The sequence below is a fragment of the Geotrypetes seraphini genome, chromosome 1, assembly GCF_902459505.1.
Source record: "Geotrypetes seraphini chromosome 1, aGeoSer1.1, whole genome shotgun sequence".
NCBI classification, from domain to species: Eukaryota; Metazoa; Chordata; class Amphibia; order Gymnophiona; family Dermophiidae; genus Geotrypetes; species Geotrypetes seraphini.
This window is the reverse complement of record NC_047084.1, coordinates 492019065-492042518: the sequence shown is the minus strand read 5'-3', so window position 1 is coordinate 492042518 and position 23454 is coordinate 492019065. Positions and strand designations below refer to the sequence as shown.

Here is a 23454-nt window from a genome sequence, read left to right as displayed (position 1 = left end):
GCAAAGTGATTCACATAGGGAAAAATAATCTAAAATACAATTAGGAATCGCCATCCAGAAAAAGAAGCCAAGCGTAATCGAAGTCCTCAGCTTAATCTGTGGCAGCAGTCAATTAAAAAAAGTAAACAATGTTTGGAATTACTAGAAAAGAATGGAAAATAAAAAGGCAAATGACTGTCTTGCAGATGGTGGATATCCTATGGGAAATAGTGTTCCATTTTTTGAAAGCAGCAAATTTAAACCAACTCCTTTGTGTGAATTATTGTTTAGTGACAATTTTGTCATGTTTATCCAAATTAGTCAAAGTTGGCTCACTTAAGTGCTTTCTTAGAAGCTCGAGTTTTTGGATGAGGTGCAATTCAGATTCCACAAAGCTAACAGCACTGAAGCAGTGCTGGTTAACCCTTATGGAACAAATTAGAGCTTTTTTATTTTGTAGAAATCCTAAAAGGTTCCTACCATAAACTTGATTGATAAGATTTCCTTTTAGGATGACTTGCAGCGTTGGAGCTGGGAGAATACATGCTTAGGTAACATAGTAAATAATGGCAGATAGAGACCTGAACAGTCCATCCAGTCCCCCCATAAGTTATACCCATTAAAAATACATAATTAGATTAACTTGGCTCCTCTTTGATATTTCTGGGCTGTAGCATGTAAAATCTGGTATTGTCCTAGGTTCCAAATGCTGAAGTTGCTGTCCAAGCTCACTCTAGCCCAGGGGTAGGCAATTCTGGTCCTCGAGAGCCGGAGCCAGGTCAGGTTTTCAGGATATCCACAATAAATATGCATGAGATAGATTTGCATCTCAAGGAGGCAGTGCATGCAAATCCATCTTATACATATTCATTGTGGATATCTTAAAAACCTGACCTGGCTCCGGCTCTCAAGGACCGAAATTGCCTACCCTTGCTCTAGCCTATCCAACTATCCTGTTATTTGCAGGATATCTACCATAAAATCTGGCCAGTAACATCCTCATGTTCCATATTAGTGGAGTTCACATTGATGCCCACCCTACACCAAATCACCATACAGGGGACACAGACTTTGCAGGTTTGTCCAATACTGGCCTTAGTTCTTTAATTTACATCTTTCATTTTCTAATTAGAGATCCTCTATTTTTATCGCACGCTTTTGTGAATTCCACCACCGTTTTTCTCTCCACCACTTCCCTCAGGAGGGCATTCCAGGCATCTACCACCCTCTCCGTGAAGAAGAATTTCCTAACATTGCTCCCGAGTCTTGTTTTACCATTTTTTCTTCTCTGGAAGATTTGGTTCTATATTAATGCCTCTCAAGTATTCAAATGTCTGTATCATATCTCCCCTGTCCCTCCTCTCCTCCAGAGTATACATATTTAGGTCTTCCAGTCTCTTCTCATACTTCTTTTCAAACCTCTTCTCACCTTCCTCTGGACCACTTCAAGTCTTTTTATATCCTTCACCAGATATGGCCTCTAAAACTGAACACAATATTCCAAGAGTGGCCTCACCAATGACCTATACAGTGGCATCAACACCTCTCTTCTTCTGCTGGTTACTCCTCTTTCTATACAGCCTAGCATCCTTCTGGATACAGCCACCACCTTATCACACTGTTTAGATGCCTTTAGATCCTCAGACATAATCACCCCAAGGTCCCTCTCTCCATCTGTGCTTATCAGCCTCTCACCTCCCAGCACATACAGTTCCCTCGGATTTCTACCCCCAAAATGCATCACTCTGCACTTCTTCACACTGAATTTTAGTTGCCAGACGCTAGACCATGCTTCTAACTTTTGCAGATCCTTTTTCATGTTTTCCACTCCCTCCGGGGTATCCACTCTGTTACAAATCTTGGTATCATCCGCAAAAAGGCTATCCTTACCTTCTAACCCTTCTGCAATGTTGCTCACAAACATATTGAACAGAATCAGTCCCAGCATCATCGGTGGTTTGAATCATTTTTTAGAGCAGAGTACAGAAGATCAAAATTAAAACAGAAGACCTGATATTCAAAAAAAAGTTGAGCTCCTAAATTTGTCCCCTATTTTTAACTAAAAGTGTATGTTTTCAGCTGAAAAAATAGGGCCCAGAGTTTTGTGTCCAATGGTGTATAAAGCAAAGTGTCCTACAAAGTGTCTTATGTGTGTCTTATGGAAAAAAATATATATTTTATCTACGGTACTGCTGCCAGGCTAATCATAGAGGGGGGGGGACAGAAATGGGGGCCATGTTTTGCTTTTTCTGGTTATATTTCAATGGCTTCCTGTTCATCCAAGGTTGTTATTTAAACTTCTTATAATTGTTTTAGAGCCCCTCAAAAGGGACTGGAGCAAAGTATTTGAGACCTGATTTTCAGAAATGTGTTTCATTCTATCATTAAGATCCCGAAGTGAATTACAGTTAGCTATTCCTGCAGCAAGGCTGCTTAAACAGCCTCCACATGGGAATGTACTTTATAAAGAACTGCCCACCCCCCCGCGTCAGAGGCAGAGTCAGCGCCCGGGCTCCCCCTTAAAAGGAGTCGAGCCGAGCGCGACCTGCACTCTGACCGCGTGCTGCAGGAGAGGCTCAGCGGACCAGAGGGGAGGTAGGAGAAGCCGCCAAAGGAGTCGGGCAGAGGCAGGCAGGCAGAAATTCAGCTGGGGTAGCGGCGAGAGGAAGCTCCGCCCACCCCCCCGCGTCAGAGGCAGAGTCAGCGCCCGGGCTCCCCCTTAAAAGGGGGCGAGCCAACGGCGCGCGGCCGTTCGGCGCGCAGCAAAGGCGCTCGCCTTAGCGAGAGCGCCTTTGCGAAGAGCCTTAAGAAGAGCCAAACAGAACACCGTAGGGCATATCCTTCGTTCTAAACACCCTATTGCTCAGATCTCTCTAACACCTAACTCTTCAACTTTACTCCTCAGAGGCCCTAACCTCAGAGGCCCTAACCTCACATACTCTCATACTATCTCTCATACTCTCATATTATCTCTCATACTCCCATACTATCTCTCATACCATCTCTCTCTCTCACATTTACTGTCTCATACTATCTCTCATACTCTCATACTATCTCTTATACTCTCACATTTACTCTCTCCCTTTTTGTTGTTATGGCAGGGCGGACAAGGAGTGTGAAACCTACAAGCAAGGTCGGCATCCCCTGCACTGAGGTGATCCGGGAGATGACCTCAACCTACGTACAGACGGAGGAGAACACAGCACCAGGAAAGGACGTCTCCGTGCAGCCCGAGACCATCCCACAGCAGTACATTACGACCTCCACACAGACAAAGGAGGTCAGCCAGCAGGATGACGACATCATGCAGGAACTCAAGAGCCTCAGGGAGGAGGTGAAACGTCTAAGAGGCATTAGAGAGGACGAGGCCTATATCGATGGGATAGTGCAGGAACTGTCCCAAATCACAGAACGGGCCCGTGACGGATCTCCCATGGTGACGCCAGGGCCGTCACCACAGAAACCAACTGTTGGAGTTCAGGAGATGGATGGAGACACTGACTCCTGGCAGTTGGTGACCTCATCCACAGGTAAATGTAGGAGACCCCGCCCCCAATTTACAAACTCTTCACCTTCTTACTCTTTCTCTCACCAGGACAGCTTCACATCGACTCCACATCTGAACCTGAAGAACAGATTCCAGGTCTTGCAGGAGGAGACTACCGACGTGGAGCAAGACCAGGATCAACACATAGCTCCTTCTCCGGGGACAATGGATCGACACACCCAAAAGAAGCGTAGAGTCATAGCCATTGGGGACTCCATGTTGAGGGGCACCGAGGGACCAATATGCAGACCAGATATGCAGTCGAGGGAAGTCTGCTGTCTTCCTGGAGCCAGAATACGAGATGTGACCACCTGTCTTGATAGACTTCTCAAGCCCCAGGACTACTTCCCCATGCTGCTCATCCACGTCGGAACGAATGACACTGCCAAGAACACCCTGAAGGACATAGCCAGAGACTTCGGAGCTCTGGGAAAGAGGCTGAAGCAGACAGGAGCACAGGTAGTATTCTCTTCAATTCTTCCTGTTAGGGGCAGAGGAAGGGACAGGGACGAACGTATCGTGAAGACGAATGAGTGGCTACAACGATGGTGCCGGGAGATGAACTTCGGATTCCTGAATCACGGAGAGACACTACAGGGACTACAGGGACCAGACGGACTCCACTTGACCAACAGAGGTAAGAACGTCTTCGGACACCGACTAGCCCACCTACTTCGAAAGGCTTTAAACTAGGTAAGTCGGGGGTGGGTACCCACTTTTACACCAGAGCAGTAAGTAACAATCCTGATGTGGTGAACCAAAACTCCGCTTCTAAGTCTAAGGTAAGTACCCTTACTGCAAAAGAATTGCTAGGAGACACTTTAACTCAAATGGGTGGTTCTCTGCATGAGCTTAGTAAACAAAAAGAGTGGAGAGCTATGTATGTTAACGCACACAGCCTAGGGAATAAATTTCTAGAACTGGAAACAGAAATAGTTAATGCAGACCTAGACGTAGTAGCAATTTCAGAAACATGGTTCACAGACTCTCATGGGTGGGATATAACTATACCAGGATACAACCTGCTTCGCCAAGACAGAGAGGGTAAGTTAGGAGGAGGGGTAGCACTTTATATCAAAGAAAACATCAAGACAACCAGAATCACAGATATCAAGTATACTGGGGAATCCATCTGGGTAAACCTGGCCAGAGGCGGAGAAAAATGCCTGTATCTGGGTGTCGTGTACAGACCTCCAAGACAATCGGAGCACAAGGACATTGAATTAATTGAAGACATTGAGAATATCACCTTACGGGGAGACGTTGTTCTGTTGGGAGACTTTAACATGCCTGATGTAGATTGGAACACACTCTCAGCGACTACTTATGATAGCAGGAGGATATTAACGTCCATGAAGGGAGTACGACTCAAACAATTGGTATTAGAGCCCACTAGGTCCCAGGCCATCCTGGACCTGGTACTTACGAACGGGGAAAGCGTCTCAGAGATCTCAGTGGGAGAACCGCTAGCCACCAGTGACCATAACATGGTATGGTTCAACCTTAGGAAAGGCTTCCCTAGATCACAAACAAAAACAAGGATACTCAATTTCCGGGGCACTGACTTCACACGCATGGGAGACTTCGTCCATCAGACGCTTCAGGTTCAAGAAGTAACGGAGAATGTAGAGGTTATGTGGTCAACCTTGAAATCGACCCTTCATGAGGCAACTATCCGCTACATAAAATCAGTAACTAAACAACAAAGAAAAAAGAAACCCCAATGGTTCACTGATGAGGTCTCGTACCTCGTCAAGGATAAGAAAAGAGCGTTTCTCTTGTACAAACGCACGGGGGAAAAAGAAGCAAACATTGAATACAGGACAAAGTCTGCAGCGGTCAAAACAGCAGTCAGGGAGGCCAAACTTCGAATGGAAGAAACTCTAGCGAAGAACATTAAAAAAGGGGACAAATCCTTCTTCAGGTACATTAGCGACAGGAAAAAGAATGCAGACGGGATAGTACGCCTTAGAACGCCAGACGGGAATTATGTGGAAACAGATTCTGAAAAAGCCAAACTACTGAACGATTACTTCTGTTCAGTCTTTACCTGCGAGGCACCAGGGCACGGGCCACGGCTGGAAGCAAAGGAAAGCAAGGAAGACCCATTTCTGAATTTTGAGTTCACACCAGCTGATGTTTACAGAGAACTTTCAAGACTCAAGGTGAACAAAGCCATGGGACCGGACAATTTACACCCAAGAGTGCTCAGAGAGCTGTGCGATGTTCTGGCGGAACCGTTAGCCATGCTCTTCAATCTCTCCCTAAGTACGGGGAGAGACCCCCTGGACTGGAAAACAGCTAACGTCGTTCCTCTGCACAAAAAGGGTTGCAGAGCAGAGGCTGCGAATTACAGACCGGTGAGTCTCACATCAATAGTGTGCAAACTCATGGAAACTCTACTTAAAGGTAAATTAGACACGATAATGGATGAAGGGAATCTAAGGGATCCCTGTCAACATGGATTCACCAGAGGCAGGTCATGCCAATCCAATCTTATAAGCTTCTTCGATTGGGTGACAGGAAAGCTAGACTTGGGAGAGTCTCTGGACATAGTGTACTTGGATTTCAGTAAAGCTTTCGACAGTGTCCCACACCGTAGACTACTAAACAAGATGAAATCAATGGGTTTGGGTGAGAAACTAACTGCATGGGTCAGTGATTGGCTGAGTGGAAGACTTCAGAGGGTGGTGGTCAACGGCACCCTCTCTGAGACATCGGAGGTGACTAGTGGAGTGCCGCAGGGCTCAGTCCTGGGACCATCCCTTTTCAACATATTCATAGGGGACTTGACCCGGGGGCTTCAGGGTAAAGTAGCACTGTTTGCCGATGATGCCAAACTGTGTAACATAGTAAGTGAAAGCAACCTACAGGATAGTATGACACAAGATCTGATCACGTTAGAAAACTGGTCCTCGACATGGCAGCTAGGCTTCAACGCTAAAAAATGTAAGGTCATGCATCTCGGCAGAGGAAATCCATGCAGAACATACTCCTTGAATGGAGAAACGCTAGCTAGGACCTCAGAGGAACGGGACTTGGGGGTAATCATCAGTGCAGACATGAAGGCTGCCAAACAAGTAGAGAAGGCCTCATCAAAGGCAAGGCAAATGATGGGATGTATCAATAGAAGCTTCGTCAGCCGTAAACCTGAAGTCATAATGCCACTCTATAGAACCATGGTGAGACCCCATCTGGAATACTGTGTGCAATTCTGGAGGCCACATTACCGGAAAGATGTGCTTCGAGCTGAGTCGGTCCAGAGGATGGCCACTAGGATGGTTTTGGGGCTCAAGGGTCTCTCATACGAAGAAAGACTGGGCAAACTGCAGCTCTATACCCTAGAGGAGCGCAGGGAAAGGGGTGACATGATTGAGACATTTAAGTACGTCACGGGTCGTGTCGAGGTGGAAAACGATATATTCTTTCCCAAAGGACCCTCGGTCACAAGGGGGCACCCGCTCAAACTCAGAGGAGGGAAATTTAGTGGCGACACCAGGAAGTATTTCTTCACAGAAAGGGTGGTAGATCACTGGAACAGACTTCCGGTGCAGGTGATCAAGGCCACCAGCGTGCTCGACTTTAAGAATAAATGGGACATCCACGTGGGATCCCTACGAGGGTCGAGTTAAGGAACCAGGTCATTAGCATTCAGACTTAATGGGGTGGGTCAATAGAGTGGGCAGACTTGATGGGCTATGGCCTTTTTCTGCCGTCATCTTTCTATGTTTCTATGTTTCTATGGAATATCTTGCCTAAGAATTCAAAGCAAGAGGAGAATTATAGTTGTCTTCCACTGAAATTTCACTTCATGATAACAAGAATTGCCGCAGCTGGGGTCAGACCAGTTGTCCATTATGCCCAGCAGTCCGCTCACACTGCAGCCCTCTGGTCAAAGACCAGCACCTTAACCGAGACTAGCCCTAACAGCGCATGTTCTTGTTCAGCAGGAAATTGTCTAACTTTGTCCTGAATTCCTGGAAGGTGTTTTCTCCTATAACAGCCTCCGAAGAGCGTTCCAGCTTTCTACCACTCTCTGGGTGAAGAAGAACTTCCTTACGTTTGTACGGAATCTATCCCCTTTCAACTTTAGAGAGTGCCCTCTCGTTCTCCCTACCTTGGAGAGGGTGAACAACCTGTCTTTATCTACTAAGTCTATCCCCTTCAGTACCTTGAATGTTTCGATCATTTCCCCTCTCAATCTCCTCTGTTCGAGGGAAAAGAGGCCCAGTTTCTCTAATCTTTCGCTGTACGGCAGCTCCTCCAACCCCTTAACCATCTTAGTCACTCTTCTCTGGACCCTTTCGAGTAGTATCGTGTCCTTCTTCGTGGACGCAGTACTCCAGGTGAGGGCGCACCATGGCCCGGTACAGTGGCATGATAACTTTCTCTGATCTGTTCGTGATCCCCTTCTTTATCATTCCTAGCAATCTGTTTGCCTTTTTTGCTGCCGCTGCACATTGCGTGGACGGCTTCATCAACTTGTCGATCAGAACTCCCAAATCCCTTTCCTGGAAGGTCTCTCCAAGTACCGCCCCGGACATCCTGTATTCGTGTATGAGATTTTTGTTACTGACATGCATCACTTTACACTTATCCACGTTGAACCTCATCTGCCATGTTGATGCCCATTCCTCGAGCCTGATTATGTCACGTTGCACATCTTCGCAATCACCCTGCGTCTTCACTACTCTGAATAACTTCATATCGTCCACAAATTTAATCACCTCGCTCGTCGTACCTATGTCCAGATAGTTTATAAAGATGTTAAAGAGCACGGGTCCAAGCACCAAGCCCTGCAGCACCCCACTGGTAACGCTCTTCCAGACCGAGTATTATCCATTTACCCCCACTCTCTGTTGCCTATGCTCCAGCCAGTTTTTAATCCACGTGAGTATTTAACCCTCAATTCCATGGCTCGCAATTTTCTGAAGTAGTCATTCATGCAGAACCTTGTCGAACACCTTCTGAAAATCCAGATATACAATGTTGATCGGATCACCCTTGTCTATCTGTTTGTTTACTCCCTCAAAGAAGTGCAGCAAGTTCGTCAAACACGATCTGCCTTTGCTAAAACCGTGCTGACTGGTCCTGATCAGCCCGTGTCCATCAAGGTGATTAATGATGCTGTCCTTTATCAGTGACTCTACCATCTTTCTCGGTACCGAGGTCAGACTCACAGGGCTGTAGTTTCCCGGATCTCCCCTCGAACCTTTCTTGAAGATCGGCGTAACATTCGCCACCTTCCAGTCTTCTGGAATCTTTCCCTATTTGATCAACAGATTAGCTATTAGTTGAAGCAGTTCAGCTATGGTCCCTTTCAGTTCCTTGATTACCCTCGGATGGATGCCATCCAGTCCCGGGGATTTATCGCTCTTAAGCCTATCAATCTGCCTACACACCTCCTCTAGACTGACCGTCAATCCTGTCAGCTTTCCGTCTTCATTTCCAGCATATAGCCTGATGGGTTCCGGTATGCTGTGTACATCTTCTTCGGTAAATACAGACGCAAAAAATGTGTTCAGTTTGTTGGCAATTGGTTTGTCCTTTTTTAGCGCTCCCTTTATTCCATGATCATCCAACGGTCCCACCACTTCCATTTGTGGGTTGTTTCCCCTTAATATTTTGAAAGAACGGCTTGAAGTTCTTCGCCTCCTTAGCTATTTGTTCCTCATAGTCTCTTTTGGCCCCTTTTACCGCCGTAGGGCACCTGCGTTGATGATGTTTGTGCTTGTTCCAGTTTTTGTCCATTTTTTTACCTTTTCCATTCCTTAAATGAAGTTTTCTTGTCTCTGATCACTTCCTTCACCTCTACAGTGAAACACGCCGGTTCTTTGTTCTTTTTCCTCTTGGATCCCTTGTTGATACGCCGTATATATAGATTTTGCGCCTCAGTGACTGTGTCCTTAAAAAGGGACTAAGCTTGCTTTAGCGTTTTTACAGTGCTTATCCTCTTCTTAATTTTCTTCCCTACCATGAGTCTCATCCCTTCGTAATTCCCTTTTTGGAAGTTCAGTGCTGTGGCTGTCGTTTTGGACCGATGTTTCTCCCCTGCATCCAGATTAAAGTGGATCATATTGTGATCGCTGCTTCCTAGCATCCCTTCTAATATAGTAACATAGTAGATGACGGCAGATAAAGACCCGAATGGTCCATCCAGTCTGCCCAACCTGATTCAATTTAAATTTTTTTTTTTTTTTTTTTTTTAATTTTTTTCTTCTTAGCTATTTCTGGGCAAGTATCCAAAGCTTTACCCGGTACTGTGCTTGGGTTCCAACTGCCGAAATCTCTGTTAAGACTTACTCCAGCCCATCTACACCCTCCCAGCCATTGAAGCCCTTCCCTGCCCATCCTCCACCAAACGGCCATACACAGACACAGACCGTGCAAGTCTGCCCAGTAACTGGCCTAGTTCAATATTTAATATGATTTTCTGATTCTAAATCTTCTGTGTTCATCCCACGCTTCTTTGAACTCAGTCACAGTTTTACTCTCCACCACCTCTCTCGGGAGCGCATTCCAGGCATCCACTACCCTCTCCGTAAAGTAGAATTTCCTAACATTGCCCCTGAATCTACCACCCCTCAACCTCAAATTATATCCTCTGGTTTTACCTTTTTCCTTTCTCTGGAAAAGATTTTGTTCTACGTTAATACCCTTCAAGTATTTGAACGTCTGAATCATATCTCCCCTGTCTCTCCTTTCCTCTAGGGTATACATATTCAGGGCTTCCAGTCTCTCCTCATACGTCTTCTGGCGCAAGCCTCCTATCATTTTCGTCGCCCTCCTCTGGACCGCCTCAAGTCTTCTTACGTCTTTCGCCAGATACGGTCTCCAAAACTAAACACAATACTCCAAGTTGGGCCTCACCAATGACCTGTACAGGGGCATCAACACCTTCTTCCTTCTACTGACTACGCCTCTCTTTATACAGCCCAGCATCCTTCTGGCAGAAGCCACTGCCTTGTCACACTGTTTTTTCGCCTTTAGATCTTCGGACACTATAACCCCAAGGTCCCTCTCCCCGTCCGTGCATATCAGCTTCTCTCCTCCCAGCATATACGGTTCCTTCCTATTATTAATCCCCAAATGCATTACTCTGCATTTCTTTGCATTGAAATTTAGTTGCCAGGCATTAGACCATTCCTCTAACTTTTGCAGATCCTTTTTCATATTTTCCACTCCCTCTTCGGTGTCTACTCTGTTACAAATCTTGGTATCATCTGCAAAAAGGCACACTTTTCCTTCTAACCCTTCAGCAATGTCACTCACAAACATATTGAACAGGATTGGCCCCAGCACCGAACCCTGAGGGACTCCACTAGTCACCTTTCCTTCCTTCGAGCGACTTCCATTAACCACCACCCTCTGGCGTCTGTCCGACAGCCAGTTTCTGACCCAGTTCACCACTTTGGGTCCTAACTTCAGCCTTTCAAGTTTGTTCAACAGCCTCCTATGAGGAACTGTATCAAAGGCTTTGCTGAAATCCAAGTAAATTACATCTAGCATATGTCCTCGATCCAGCTCTCTGGTCACCCAATCAAAAAATTCAATCAGGTTCGTTTGGTACGATTTACCTTTTGTAAAGCCATGTTGCCTCGGATCCTGTAACCCATTAGATTCGAGGAAGTACACTATCCTTTCTTTCAGCAACACTTCCATTATTTTTCCAACAACTGAAGTGAGGCTGGTGCCTGTAGTTTCCTGCTTCATCCCTGTGACCACTTTTATGAATAGGGACCACATCCGCTCTCCTCCAATCCCCAGGAATCACTCCCATCTCCAGAGATTTGTTGAACAAGTCTTTAATAGGACTCGCTAGAACCTCTCTGAGCTCCCTTAGTATCCTGGGATGGATCCCGTCTGGTCCCATCACTTTGTCCACCTTCAGTTTTTCAAGTTGCTCAAAAACACCCTCCTCCGTGAACGGCGCAGAATCTACTCCATTTTCTCATGTAACTTTGCCAGACAATCTCGGTCCTTCTCCAGGATTTTCTTCTGTGAACACAGAACAGAAGTATTTGTTTAGCACATTTGCTTTCTCCTCATCACTCTCCACATATTTTTTCCCAGCATCTTTTAGCCTAGCAATTCCATTTTTTATCTTCCTCCTTTCACTAATATATCTGAAAAAAATTTTATCTCCCTTTTTTACATTTTTAGCCATTTGTTCTTCCACCTGTGCCTTCGCCAAACGTATTTCTCTCTTGGCTTCTTTCAGTTTCACCCTGTAGTCCTTTCTGCTCTCCTCTTCTTGGGGTTTTTTATATTTCATGAACGCCAACTCTTTCGCCTTTATTTTCTCAGCCACTAGGTTGGAGAACCATATCGGCTTCCTTTTTCTCTTGTTTTTATTGATTTTCTTCACATAAAGGTCCGTAGCCATTTTTATCGCTCCTTTCAGCTTAGACCACTGTCTATCCACTTCTCTTGTGTCCTCCCATCCTAACAGCTCTTCTACTTCTATATTTTGTGTAGGTCCTCGCAGGCCATTTAGAATTAAGTCCAGAATTGCATTTCCTCTAGTATTTTCCTTGACAAGTTGTTCCAGGAAGCAATCGCCTACAGCATCCAAAAACTTGGTCTCTCTAATGCAGCTGGAGGTGCCTAGGTTCCAGTCTATTCCCGGATAGTTGAAGTCACCCACGATAATTGTGTTGCCTCCCTTACAGTTGCGTTTAATCTCGTCTGTCATTTCTCCGTCAATTTCTTCAGACTGCCCTGGGGATCGACAGTAGATGCCGATCTTCGTTTCCAGGCCATTTGTTCCTGGAAATTTGACCCATAGAGACTCTAACTTATCCGTCAGTTGTGGCGTGTTCTCTCCAGTAGATTCAATTTCCTCTTTGATGTATATGGCAACGCCCCCACCTTTTTGAGCCACTTTGTCTCTGCAGTATAGTTTGTATCTCAGTAGCACAGTGTCCCAGATGTTTTCCTCAGTCCATCATGTTTCCATGATGCCTATGATGTCAATGTTATTTTTTTGTGCCATGGCTTCTAATTCACCCATCTTATTTCTAAGGCTCCTTGCATTCATGTACATACATTTGAGTTTGCAGCCTGTTCCTTTCTTGCATTTCCTTCCCTCTTATGTCCTTTTCGATCTGTCTTACCTGTAATCCGGTGAGTATTTCCCTCTATCTTCTTGCACGGTATCCTCCTGGTATACCGGTTCCCGAACCATCGATTTTCTCTCTCTCGGTAGACTGTCAGCTTTCCCCTTCTTCCTAGTTTAAAAACTTGTTCAGTTCTCTCTTGATGTTGCTTGCAAGTAGCCTTGTTCCGTCTCTGCTGAGGTGGAGTCCATCCTTCCTGTAGAGCTTGCTTTTCCCCCAGAACGTCGTCCAGTTGTGCACGAAGTGGAATCCTTCTTCCTCACACCAGCGCCGCATCCACGCGTTGACTACTTGAGCTCCATCTGCTTCTTCTCATCTGCCCTGGGTACCGGCAGGATCTCCGAGAATGCTATCCTCTGCGTCCTGGTCTTCAGCTTCCTTCCTAGCATCCGGAACTGGTCCCTCAGTACTTCCCTGTTATAGTTCCTGTTGCTCACGTTATTCGTCCCCACATGGATCACCACCGCCGTATCTTCTTCCACACTGTTGAGGATCCTGTCGATGCGGATCACTATGTCTTCTACCTTGGCTCCCGGTAGGCAGGTCACCAGCCGATCAAGTCTTCCTCCTGCTATGTGGCTGTCAACTTGTCTGATGATGGAGTCCCCCACGACGATTGCTGTCTTCTCTATCTTCTCCTGATTCTCTAGCCGCAGGTCCGTGTCCCTGGTGTACGTCCATCTCTCCTTCTGCAGGTCCATGTCCTTCGTTCTCGCTACTGTGTCACCCATTTTTTCCTGGTGGTTGTCCGTCAGGTGGTCCACACTCTCTGTAGGTGTCTTTCGGCAGTTTCATTGTTGCTGGTGATTTTCCATAGCCTCCCTGTATGCCTCCTCTATGAACTTCTCCAGCTCACGGACTTCTTCCTCGATGGTGTCCTCTGTCTGGACATTATCTGCATCTCTGTCTCCCTCCTCCGCTGCTTGAAGTGCCTCCAGTTCCAGTATTCTACCATCCAGGAGTCTTGTTTCTTCAGGCTCTCCAGTTCTCCACATTGAGTGCATACGTAAGACCGCCTCCCAGAGGGGAAGTAGTCATACATATGGCAGACGATGCAGAAAACTGGGTAGCTCAACATCTTGCTTCCATCTGCTGCTTCCATTGCTGCCTGCTTGCCGGTCTGCTGCAGATGCCTTCTGTGTCTGCTGTGGTTGCACCTGCTCTTTTATCTGCTTTTTTCCCCCTTTGGCTTCTCTCTCCCTCTCTCTGTAGCTGCTTTTCTCCTGCTCTTGCCTGCTCAGATCAACTCTGGTTCACCAATAAAGAAATTAGAGAGACCATTGTTTCTCAATCGCCAAGACATTCTCATTTTCAGGATATATACAACATGCACAAAATAGATTTTCACGTAGCAAAGGCAGTTTAGGCAAATCGCCCAGACTTATTTACTGTAAATACCTTGAAAACCAAACTGGATTAGAGGTTCTGCAAGACCAACTTGAGAAGCACTATAACAGATCACTGTTGCCAGTAACTTGTCATTGTATGGGCCATTCATTTAAAAAAAAAAAAACAACCCAAAATACAAGCACAAAATGGACCTATCAGTTCTTCAGATTAAATCTGTCCACCTGTAAATCTTGTTTGTCTCTCTTACAGTCATCTGACCTTGTAAGTGCATGTGCAGAAACCAGAAGCGTGCTCCAGCTGCAGCTTCCACTTTTTTCACATTTAAAATGACCAGCTAAGCAGAATATGAGTATTATCCCTTATCACTGGTTTAATAAAGGAGCCTGACTGCATTATTTATTTGATTTTTATTTTTTTTTAGCCAGTCCTCCCAAAGGAGCTCAGAACGGGTTACAAATCAGGTGCTCAAGTGTTTTTCCTATCTGTGGCAGCAGGCTCACAGTTCTTCTAATGTACCTGGGCCACTTGAGGATTAAGTGACTTGCCTAGGATCACAAAGAGTAGCTCAGGGTTTGAACCCACAACCTCAGGGTGCTGAGGCTGTAGCTCTAACCAATATTCAACACTCTCCAGAATAACTCGGGTGATCTAGAATAATACACAGCAGACTGAGTGAATGGCATATGCATAGGAAATAAATCCCTTGTCTTAGCATGGGGTAGTCGGGTGAGAGAAGTATTGTACCAGGCCCTCCTTGTCTCCCCTCAGCTACACAGTCTGCATGAATGCAGTTCATCCATCCATGTGACTCCAACCGCCATCACTGCTGAACCTGTCAGTACTGAATTTGAAGAGGTCTACTGTCTCCACTTACACAGCTAATTACCCTATGGTACAGTAAAATCCAGCAGTTACAGAATTAAATGGGTCCCAGAATTTACAAGTTTGTGCACAGATTGTTTACAGCACTTTCAAATACTGACATGCCTATGCAAATCTGCAAAGTCTGTCGAGGGAAGAGAAGGGGATAATACATTGTGGACTACTATGGTATGTAAAAAATGTGACAGTAAAAAATTAAAAAAAATAAAAGTTGAACTGTCAATAAAGGGTCAAACTGTCAATAATATTTTTTTATGGATGACTGCAGGTAGTGTTGACTCTTGTCTTTGTCAAAGTTGACATTTACTAACTGTTAGTTTATAGTATTTTCTACAGGAATACTATGGAGTCTGTGGCAGTCAGAGCATGAAAATGTCACCAATGCATAGTAACCAAATGAGTCCCTTAGAAGGCCAACTACTGTGACATACATAGGGCCCTATGCCAGTGAAACCATGAAGAGTGTCAATGCATCATGCACGGTTGCACACCGAGACTTCCAAACCCCCAGTGTGCATTGAAAATCAAATCAACAATATCAGTCCTATTCCGTGTCTATTCAGCATGAATCATTTCAAAATGTCCATTAATAAACTGAAACTCGCTGCAATTAGCAAAGGGAGGAATCAGGTAGATTTTTTTTATTCTCTTCCCCATAAAAACCTCTGGCGAGTGCTGACAATTTCACACCACAGCAAATCCATGGCAATCCCAGAGAAGTCCCAAAACGGCCAACAGCTCCACTTAAGACAATGGAATCAAGTATAGCTAATCGGGGTCAAGCCATGGGTCACTGCTGGCACACTATGCACAGACAGAACACATAAAGCTGGCCCATTAAGAGTTCTTTTTTTTTCTCATGGGTCAGGGAAGGTGCTCCTGTAATTTATTAGCAATGGCTAGATTTGCACACTTACCATATACCACATGCTTGGCCACTTGGGATCATTGAAGAACATGAATGAGGAGATACCAGCTTTATAATCCCTTTTTGTCCTTCGTTTAACCACTTGCTGCTGTATCCATTCCACCTGCCAACAAGAAAGCAGAAATACATTTGATACTGAGTCAAATTCTACATAGATCATCATTAAATGTGCAAAAGCCTAGAGATTTGTCAATACAGTTCACCTTATAAAGGTTTCACGTTGCTACCAATGGCACGGCCATTCTTTGAGCCCTTCTTTGAGCTGAGCCCCCCCCCCAAAAAAAAAAAAAAAAAAAAAAAACCCTGTCTCTCTTGCTGCAGTCAATGGGAATCTCCAAGTTCCACCAGCTGAAGGTTCCTATACTTTGACAATATTTAGGAGTCATTTTGGATTCTACACTGTTGTTCAAGCCACAGGTAAAGTCAATGGTATCCCTTGCTTTTTTTCAACCTTCATTTGTTGCATGGTTTAAGAGATTATTTATCTGTGAATAAAGTGGATGTTCCCCTAGAAGAGGAGGAAAGTGTGTGTGTGTGTGTGGGGGAGGAGTTTAAGATAGCCATAACCAGTAGATATGGGGAGCACAGCAAAGCGTAAATATTTAGCACCAGCAACATGCCAAATGCTTGGAAAGAAGCAAAAATCCATTTAGAACAAGATGATATTTAATTCAGCATGAAAATCTTGAGAGAGACCTGAATTACTCAGAAATGATGCACTTACTTTCATTAATAGATAAGAACATAAGAATAGCCTTTCTGGGTCAGACCAATGGTCCATCAAGCCCAGTAGCCCGTTCTCACGGTGGGCAATCCAGGTCACTAGTACCTGGCCAAAACCCAAGGTGTAGCAATATTCCATGCTACCAATACCATGTCTTTCTCAATAACACACTATGGACTTTTCCTCCGGGAATTTGTCCAAACTTATCCACTCTTACCACATCCTCTGGCAATGCGTTCCAGAGCTTAACTATTCTCTGAGTGAAAAAAATTTCCTCCTATTGGTTTTAAAAGTATTTCCCTGTAACTTCATTGAGTGTCCCCTAGTCTTTGTAATTTTTGAAAAGAGTGAAAAATCGATCCACTTGTACCCATTCTACTCCACTCAGGATTTTGAAAACTTCAATCATATCTCCCCTCAGCCGTCTCTTTTCCAAGCTGAAGAGCCCAAACCGTTTTAGTTTTTCCTCATACGAGAGGAGTTCTATCCCCTTTACCATTTTGGTCACTCTTCTTTGAACCTTTTCTAGTACCACTATATCTTTCTCGAGATAAGGAGACCAGAATTGAACGCAATACTCCAGATGAGGTCACACCATAAAGCTATACAGGGAAACAAGTCGCTGGCTGTGATGTGTCTACAATTAAATGCTACAAAAGAGGCCTGCTCCACTAAAGGAATGCCAAACACTATCTACTTGCTGAAGCTGGCTCTTTCTTGATTTGACCTTTTACATTTAAAATGTAGTACAAATAGCTAATCCATTTCCAAAAGAGACTGGCATGTTACCTGCACGTGTGTTTCACAGATTGGATGTACACAAAGTAAAGAAATATAAATTTTAGAGACGTGGAAGGAAGTATGGCAAATCACCAAATTTGTCTTTTTTTGTAACTGAAATAGAGCAGTTTATTATGTAATTACACTGCACTTTTCTTAAAAGATTCCTTGAGCGACCCTCAAGTTGTTTACTTTCCACTTGAAAAAGGGGTGCTTGAAAGAAGTACAGGGATAAATCTCCAGCACTGGAGCTCATTTCCTCAGCCGTCACAGCAGCCACAGTCAACTTAGAACTGAAAAAAAGAAGACAGGAGGGCTAAACAGCCGCTGACACAGCTCAAGAGCCTGGGAAATTTCAGATCAACAAGACAATTCAGGAGCTAAAAAGCAGGACACAAATTGATTCCTACAGAACTAGGTAACGTATGCTTACTGACTGACAAATTATCTCTCCCAAGCTATCAGGGGCCAATGATTTCACCCACACTCAAAGATGTTGGCGTCAATATGCTCCTCTGCTCTGTGGTGGTGAAATTTATAAAATGGGATAAACAAATGGAACAAACACAGAGAAGAAAGATCATAACTTAGGGCTCCTTTTATCAAGCCGCGCTAGCGGGGTTAACGCGCGTGACGTTTCATCACGCGCTAACCCCCGCGCTGGCCAAAAAACTACTGCCTGCTCAAGGGAGGCGGTAGCGGCTATCGCGGCCGGAGGTTTAACGCATGCTCTTACATGCATTAAACCGCTTGCGCAGCTTGATAAAAGGAGCCCTTAATCTAAGAATGCCGGCAAAATAGGAACACCATAAATCTCAGTGCTATTAAAAAAAATTTGGCACTAAAAAAACAAATGTAGTTTGTTCTCTGTTCCTAAACATTACATTAAAATGACAACTTAGTAGGATTTTGGCATAGGATATCAGTTAATTATTTTTTTTTTTAAGACACTTAAATATTGAACAATTTTACAAAAAAACAATACTAACAGCACAAAAAGTGATTTTTTTTTTGTCTCCTATGCTACAAACATTTCAATATTTTAATAAACGTATGAGAAAACTGATGTGCATGGGCCGAAAAGGATCTTGGTATGATAGTATCTGAAGATCTCAAGACAGCAAAACAATGTGAAAAGGTGATGACCGAAGCCAAAAGGATGCTAGGCTTCATGGCGAGACATAACCAACAGAAGAAAGGAGGTGATAATGCCCCTATACAAGTCATCGTTGATGTCTTACTTGGAGTACTGTATTCTGTTTTAGAGGCTGTATCTTCCTAAAGTCATAAAAAGACAAAGCAGTTCTCTTCCTACCCCACTTTGTGAGTCTGGCATCCCTGCCTACTTCACGCCCATTGAATAATCTTACAAATGATCATTTTCTTCCCTGCAGTGATTCAGCCAGGCTCTCTCTGGCCAACCCCAGGGGTTTTCCCTCTGAGTGCCAGGATGCACCGGGGAGGGAAGGCTCACTATTTTGAAGAGGTGGGCCTTCTGGCCGGTGGGGGAGTAGGCATCACTCCAGCCAGCCATCGTAAGGAAGGTGATGGAATGGGGGGGTTCCTGCTTAGGGGCAGGAGAGAGTGGGCATCTCTCCTGCTGCTGGGGGGGGGAGAGTTAGCAGCGTCGGGTGATTGTGCGACGCAGCACGAGAGAGTTGGCATTTCTCCTGCCGATCTTTGATTTGGGGTTTGTTTGTTTGTTTTTTCATTTTAATATGTGTGTGTGTGTGGTGGGGGAGTCCTGAGCTGTTAAGCCTTACTTTCTTGTCAGCACCTGAGCCAATTAGCACTCAGGCACTGATCAGAAAGTAAGGCAACAACAGCTCAAACTTGTTGGCAAATTTTGGCCGCAAATGTGACACAACAAGGTTAGAGAATCACTCAGCGATTATAGAGAATCGCTCAGAGTGCTCATTTTAATAGTAATGACCTCGTTGTACTATATTTGCATGGCAGTGTCTGAGATAGTCAGAAAATTTGTAAAAGATCACGGTAAAGACATTTTAATAATCAGCTGCTAAAATACATACACGCTAAACCGGCTTGAACCAGTTTAGCGAGCACGTTACAGGCTGATTTTAGTTTTGAGAGTCTGGCCCCGAGGGGGAAAATTAGCAGTGCCCTATTTATGTGCTGTTGGTTCCTTGCTGATTCACACTGCAAATGGGCTTTTGGGCTTTTGTCTTTAATCAGTCACTGTGGTTTGATTGACAGATAACTGAACACAGTGTTTATCCTGATGCCTAATAGAAAACTCATGCAAGATTCTCTGTAAAAGTTACTCTCTCTAGTAAATACTTTAAACTAGTTATTTACAAATAGTTTGCTTTCAATATTTATTGATAGTTCTGTCTTTTAAAATAGCACCCTAGCCAAGCAAAGGAAGCCAATGGATGGGGCGCAGTTTTGGCGTCCCTGCTTCCCCTGTACCCTGAATGGCTGCATAGCTTGTTACAGACCTGATTTCCATAAAAGATTTGTGGCAGGTGCAGTATCACTTTAAAAAGTATTTCTAGATAAAGCAATGTGATCAACAAAGTTCTCCTCTAAAGTCTTGAGTTTAGATACCCTTAAGCTAATCAGGTTAAGCTATTCAGGTTTGTTTTTCACAGTAATTTAGCAACTGCTCCCACCTTGTTACAATAATATCCTAATAGTAAATCCTAACAATACCTAAATACAGAAGCTGGCAATCTTAAAATAACTGGGCACGACATATTCTACGCTTCCAATGACAGAAGTGATTTCTGATGCTGGAATCACTAATCATTTTTATAGCACTACTAGTCAAACAAGAAATTTGTGTAATTCCTGGCTTCCTATGGTACCCTGTAACTGGTTATGTGCACAGGAGGCAGGCCAGAAGAATACTATCAGGTAAAAAGAGGGTAAATAAGACAAATAGAAATGCCCTCTTTACCAGTACATCCAGGGTTCTGGGATACTGATCCCCAGAGCTATATGTATAGAGCAGTGGTCTCAAACATGCGGCCCGCCAGTTACTATTTTGAGGCCCTCGGTATGTTTATCATAATCACAAAAGTAAAATAAAACAGTTTCTTTAGCTATAAATTACAATATTATTATTACAACTTAGCCAAAAAGGAAAGATTTATAAACTATAAAAAGTTTTACCTCATGCAAAATTTTCATTTCTTTAATAATTTCTTACTTAATATGGAGATAAAACTTAGTATTCTGTGACAAGAATTACTATATAATATTGTAATCACAGCTATAATCTCTTGTTAATAATGTTACTTTCTTTAATTTATTTTAAATATTATTGTGAAGTGCCAAGACCAAGTAACCCAAAATATAGTGAAGTCACTACAATGAGGTTAACAAGGGGACCATCATCGCCTTCACCTGTCCCCTGCCCTCCCTAGATGCCCAATAACTTTATCAGATCAACTTGATGTACTTATCTGAATAGGGGGGTAGTTGGTTTCGTTAATTCTCATTGATGACTGTTTACTAATAAAATTTGTGTGCTCCGTTAAAATCCTAGAAGTGTTTATTCATTCTTCCAATCCCGTCCCCCCGACTCGAGTTTCACCTCTTATTCAGGGAGGGACACTAAGGAAAAATCAAACCAAGTTCAAAAATCACAGCTCAAACTTCTTGAAACATAGTGTAAAGAATCAAATTGAATTAAATTATACCTATAAGTTCTGAGTACTATTTGGTAAATACCGGTGTACTAACTTAATCTTGATCTTAAAGCTCTTAAAATTCCTATATTACCTGGTGATGGCTCACTGAGATCAGACTCACTCAAAGCAAACGGGCCAACTGAATCTATCTGCTCGGCTTGTGAATTTTTAAAGAGGACTAACCGGAAGATCCTGCCAAACCAACAACCGGAAATAAACACTGAATTCAATTGAATTCACTGAACGAGGGGTCATACTTTTAAACTGCTAGCCAATCTATGTCTAAATTTAAACCCTTTGGCGCCAGGGTCTGCCAATTATATATGAAGCGTTGCTCTTTTTGTATTAATGCTTTGGATATATCACCCTCAGTATTGTGTGTTTGAATCAATACCGTGTATTTCAGATCTTCTAGTGAGTGTGACTGCTCCAGCCAATGGGAAACCAGAGGGGCGGAGATTCGATTTGTCCTGATGTTACTTAAATGTTCTATGATCCAGGTTTTGATCATTCGGATCGTTTGCCCTATGTATATTTTTTTACATGGGCACTGTATATAATAAATTACCCCTCTGGATTCACAATTGGTCCCTGTGTTCAAAATGAAATGACGTCTCCCAGAGCACGGTATTTCCACAAAAGTAGCCTCCAATATATAACGGCAGACCCTGCACTTGCCGCAGGGCTTATGAGAAGGCTTAGACACCGATCTCTGGTTATGCAAGTTATGTTTTAACTGTTCGCCCAAATTCTTTGCTCTTGAAAAGGCAAATTTGGGCAACTTTTGTAGTGTTGGATAATACTGTAGTATTGCCCAGTGTTTTAAAATAATATGTTTTATGGCGTTACTATTATTGGTGTACGGCATAACGCAAACAATATCCTGGTCTTTTTGTTTGTTTTGATCTTTTAACATTAACCAGGGGCGGTGGCAATTTTTAGCTCTTTTCCATGCCCTTCTAACGATCTTCCCAGGATATCCTCTTTGTGTAAATTTAGTATACATTTCATTAGCCTCTTTATCGAAATCCGATTCCTCCGAGCAGATTCTCCGTATACGGAGAAATTGCCCGGTAGGAATGCTGTTTCTCAGTGCTCATGGATGAAAACTCTGTTATTGCAATAAAGTATTTCGGTCTGACATTTTTTTGTGGAGAGTGGTGGAGATATGTTGATTTTGTTTGAATATCTTTATATCTAAAAAAGATATTTGATCCTTATCTGATTTATACGTGAATGCTATATTAGCATCCTTTTGATTAAGATCTTCCCAAAAACTTTTTAAAGCGTCTTCCCCACCACTCCACACAAAAAATATGTCATCGATGAATCGCTTCCAGCAGGACACGGATTGAAAATGAGGTGAATTGTAAACATGTGTTTCCTCATACTGAGTCATATATAAGCATGCCAGTGTGGGGGCAACTGTGGCCCCCATGGCCACTCCCTTAGTTTGGAGGTATATCTCACTCTCAAATTTGAAATAATTATTGAAAATGACCATTTCAGCCATTTCTTTCAGCAGACGTCTCTTGGAGTTTGAAAAATTCAATTTCAGCAACTGGGATTCTACTAGTTTCACTGCTTCCTGTTGCGGTACGTTAGTGTACAAAGCAACTACATCAGCAGTTACTAAAATTGAATCTCCTGAGAATGTCTGGTAAGAACATTGTTCAATAAATTGCAGAAAATGGGTTGAATCCTTAATATATGACTCAGCATGAGGAACCAGATGTTTCAATTGACTATCCAGATACTGGGAAATGGGTTCTAACACCGACCTTATCCCCACTACTATCGGACGTCCCGGGGGGGTCCTGTCAGATTTGTGTATCTTGGGTATGAAATGAATTTTGGGGATCCTGGGAAAATCGTTAGTAAGGAATCTCATTTCTTTAGAAGATAAAATTTGTTCTATCTTAGCAGAGTACAATAACCCATCAATTTTTTGTTTGATTTCGGTTGTCGGATCCTGTGTCAGTAGCGTGTAATAAGAGTTATCCTGTAGTTGACGTAACGCTTCCCTCTTATAGTCCCGATAATCCTGAATAACGATTCCCCCACCCTTGTCAGCCCTTGAGATGATGATTGAACTGTCATCGTGTAGATCTTGTATAATTCTCCTCTGTTCGTGGGTGAGATTAGAATGACTAAATGGTCTATGTTGGGACTCCAAACTTTGAACATCCTTTAATACTAATTTCTCAAAGGTGGTTATTAGAGGGTCCGGCTGCCCTGGAGGCATCCAGGTTGATTTATATTTCAATCCTTCAGGTAAGGAGGAGTCGTTAGTCGGATTATCTTGGAAAAACTGTTTCAGTTTAATAGACCGAAAAAATCTCTGCAGGTGAACTCGAGTGTCAAAGCTGTCGTAGTTAATGCTAGGAACAAACGAGAGTCCTTTCATCAACAAATCCTCTTCTTGTTTGTTCAAGCTTCGTGAAGAAAGATTAAAGATCCCTTTCGGTGTTATTGTAGCTACTTCT

At 43.6% G+C, this 23454-nt stretch overlaps 1 protein-coding gene across 3 annotated transcripts in view; it reads right to left on the bottom strand.

Annotated features, from left to right (window-relative positions):
• PCSK5 (proprotein convertase subtilisin/kexin type 5) overlaps window positions 1-23454 on the bottom strand; it is a 767735-nt gene that overhangs the window by 621978 nt on the left and 122303 nt on the right. For all 3 annotated transcript variants that reach the window (XM_033926861.1, XM_033926868.1, XM_033926878.1), the window contains exon 3: window positions 15795-15908. In XM_033926861.1, coding sequence (XP_033782752.1) covers window positions 15795-15908 — 114 coding nt within the window. The remainder of the gene's footprint in view (window positions 1-15794; window positions 15909-23454) is intronic.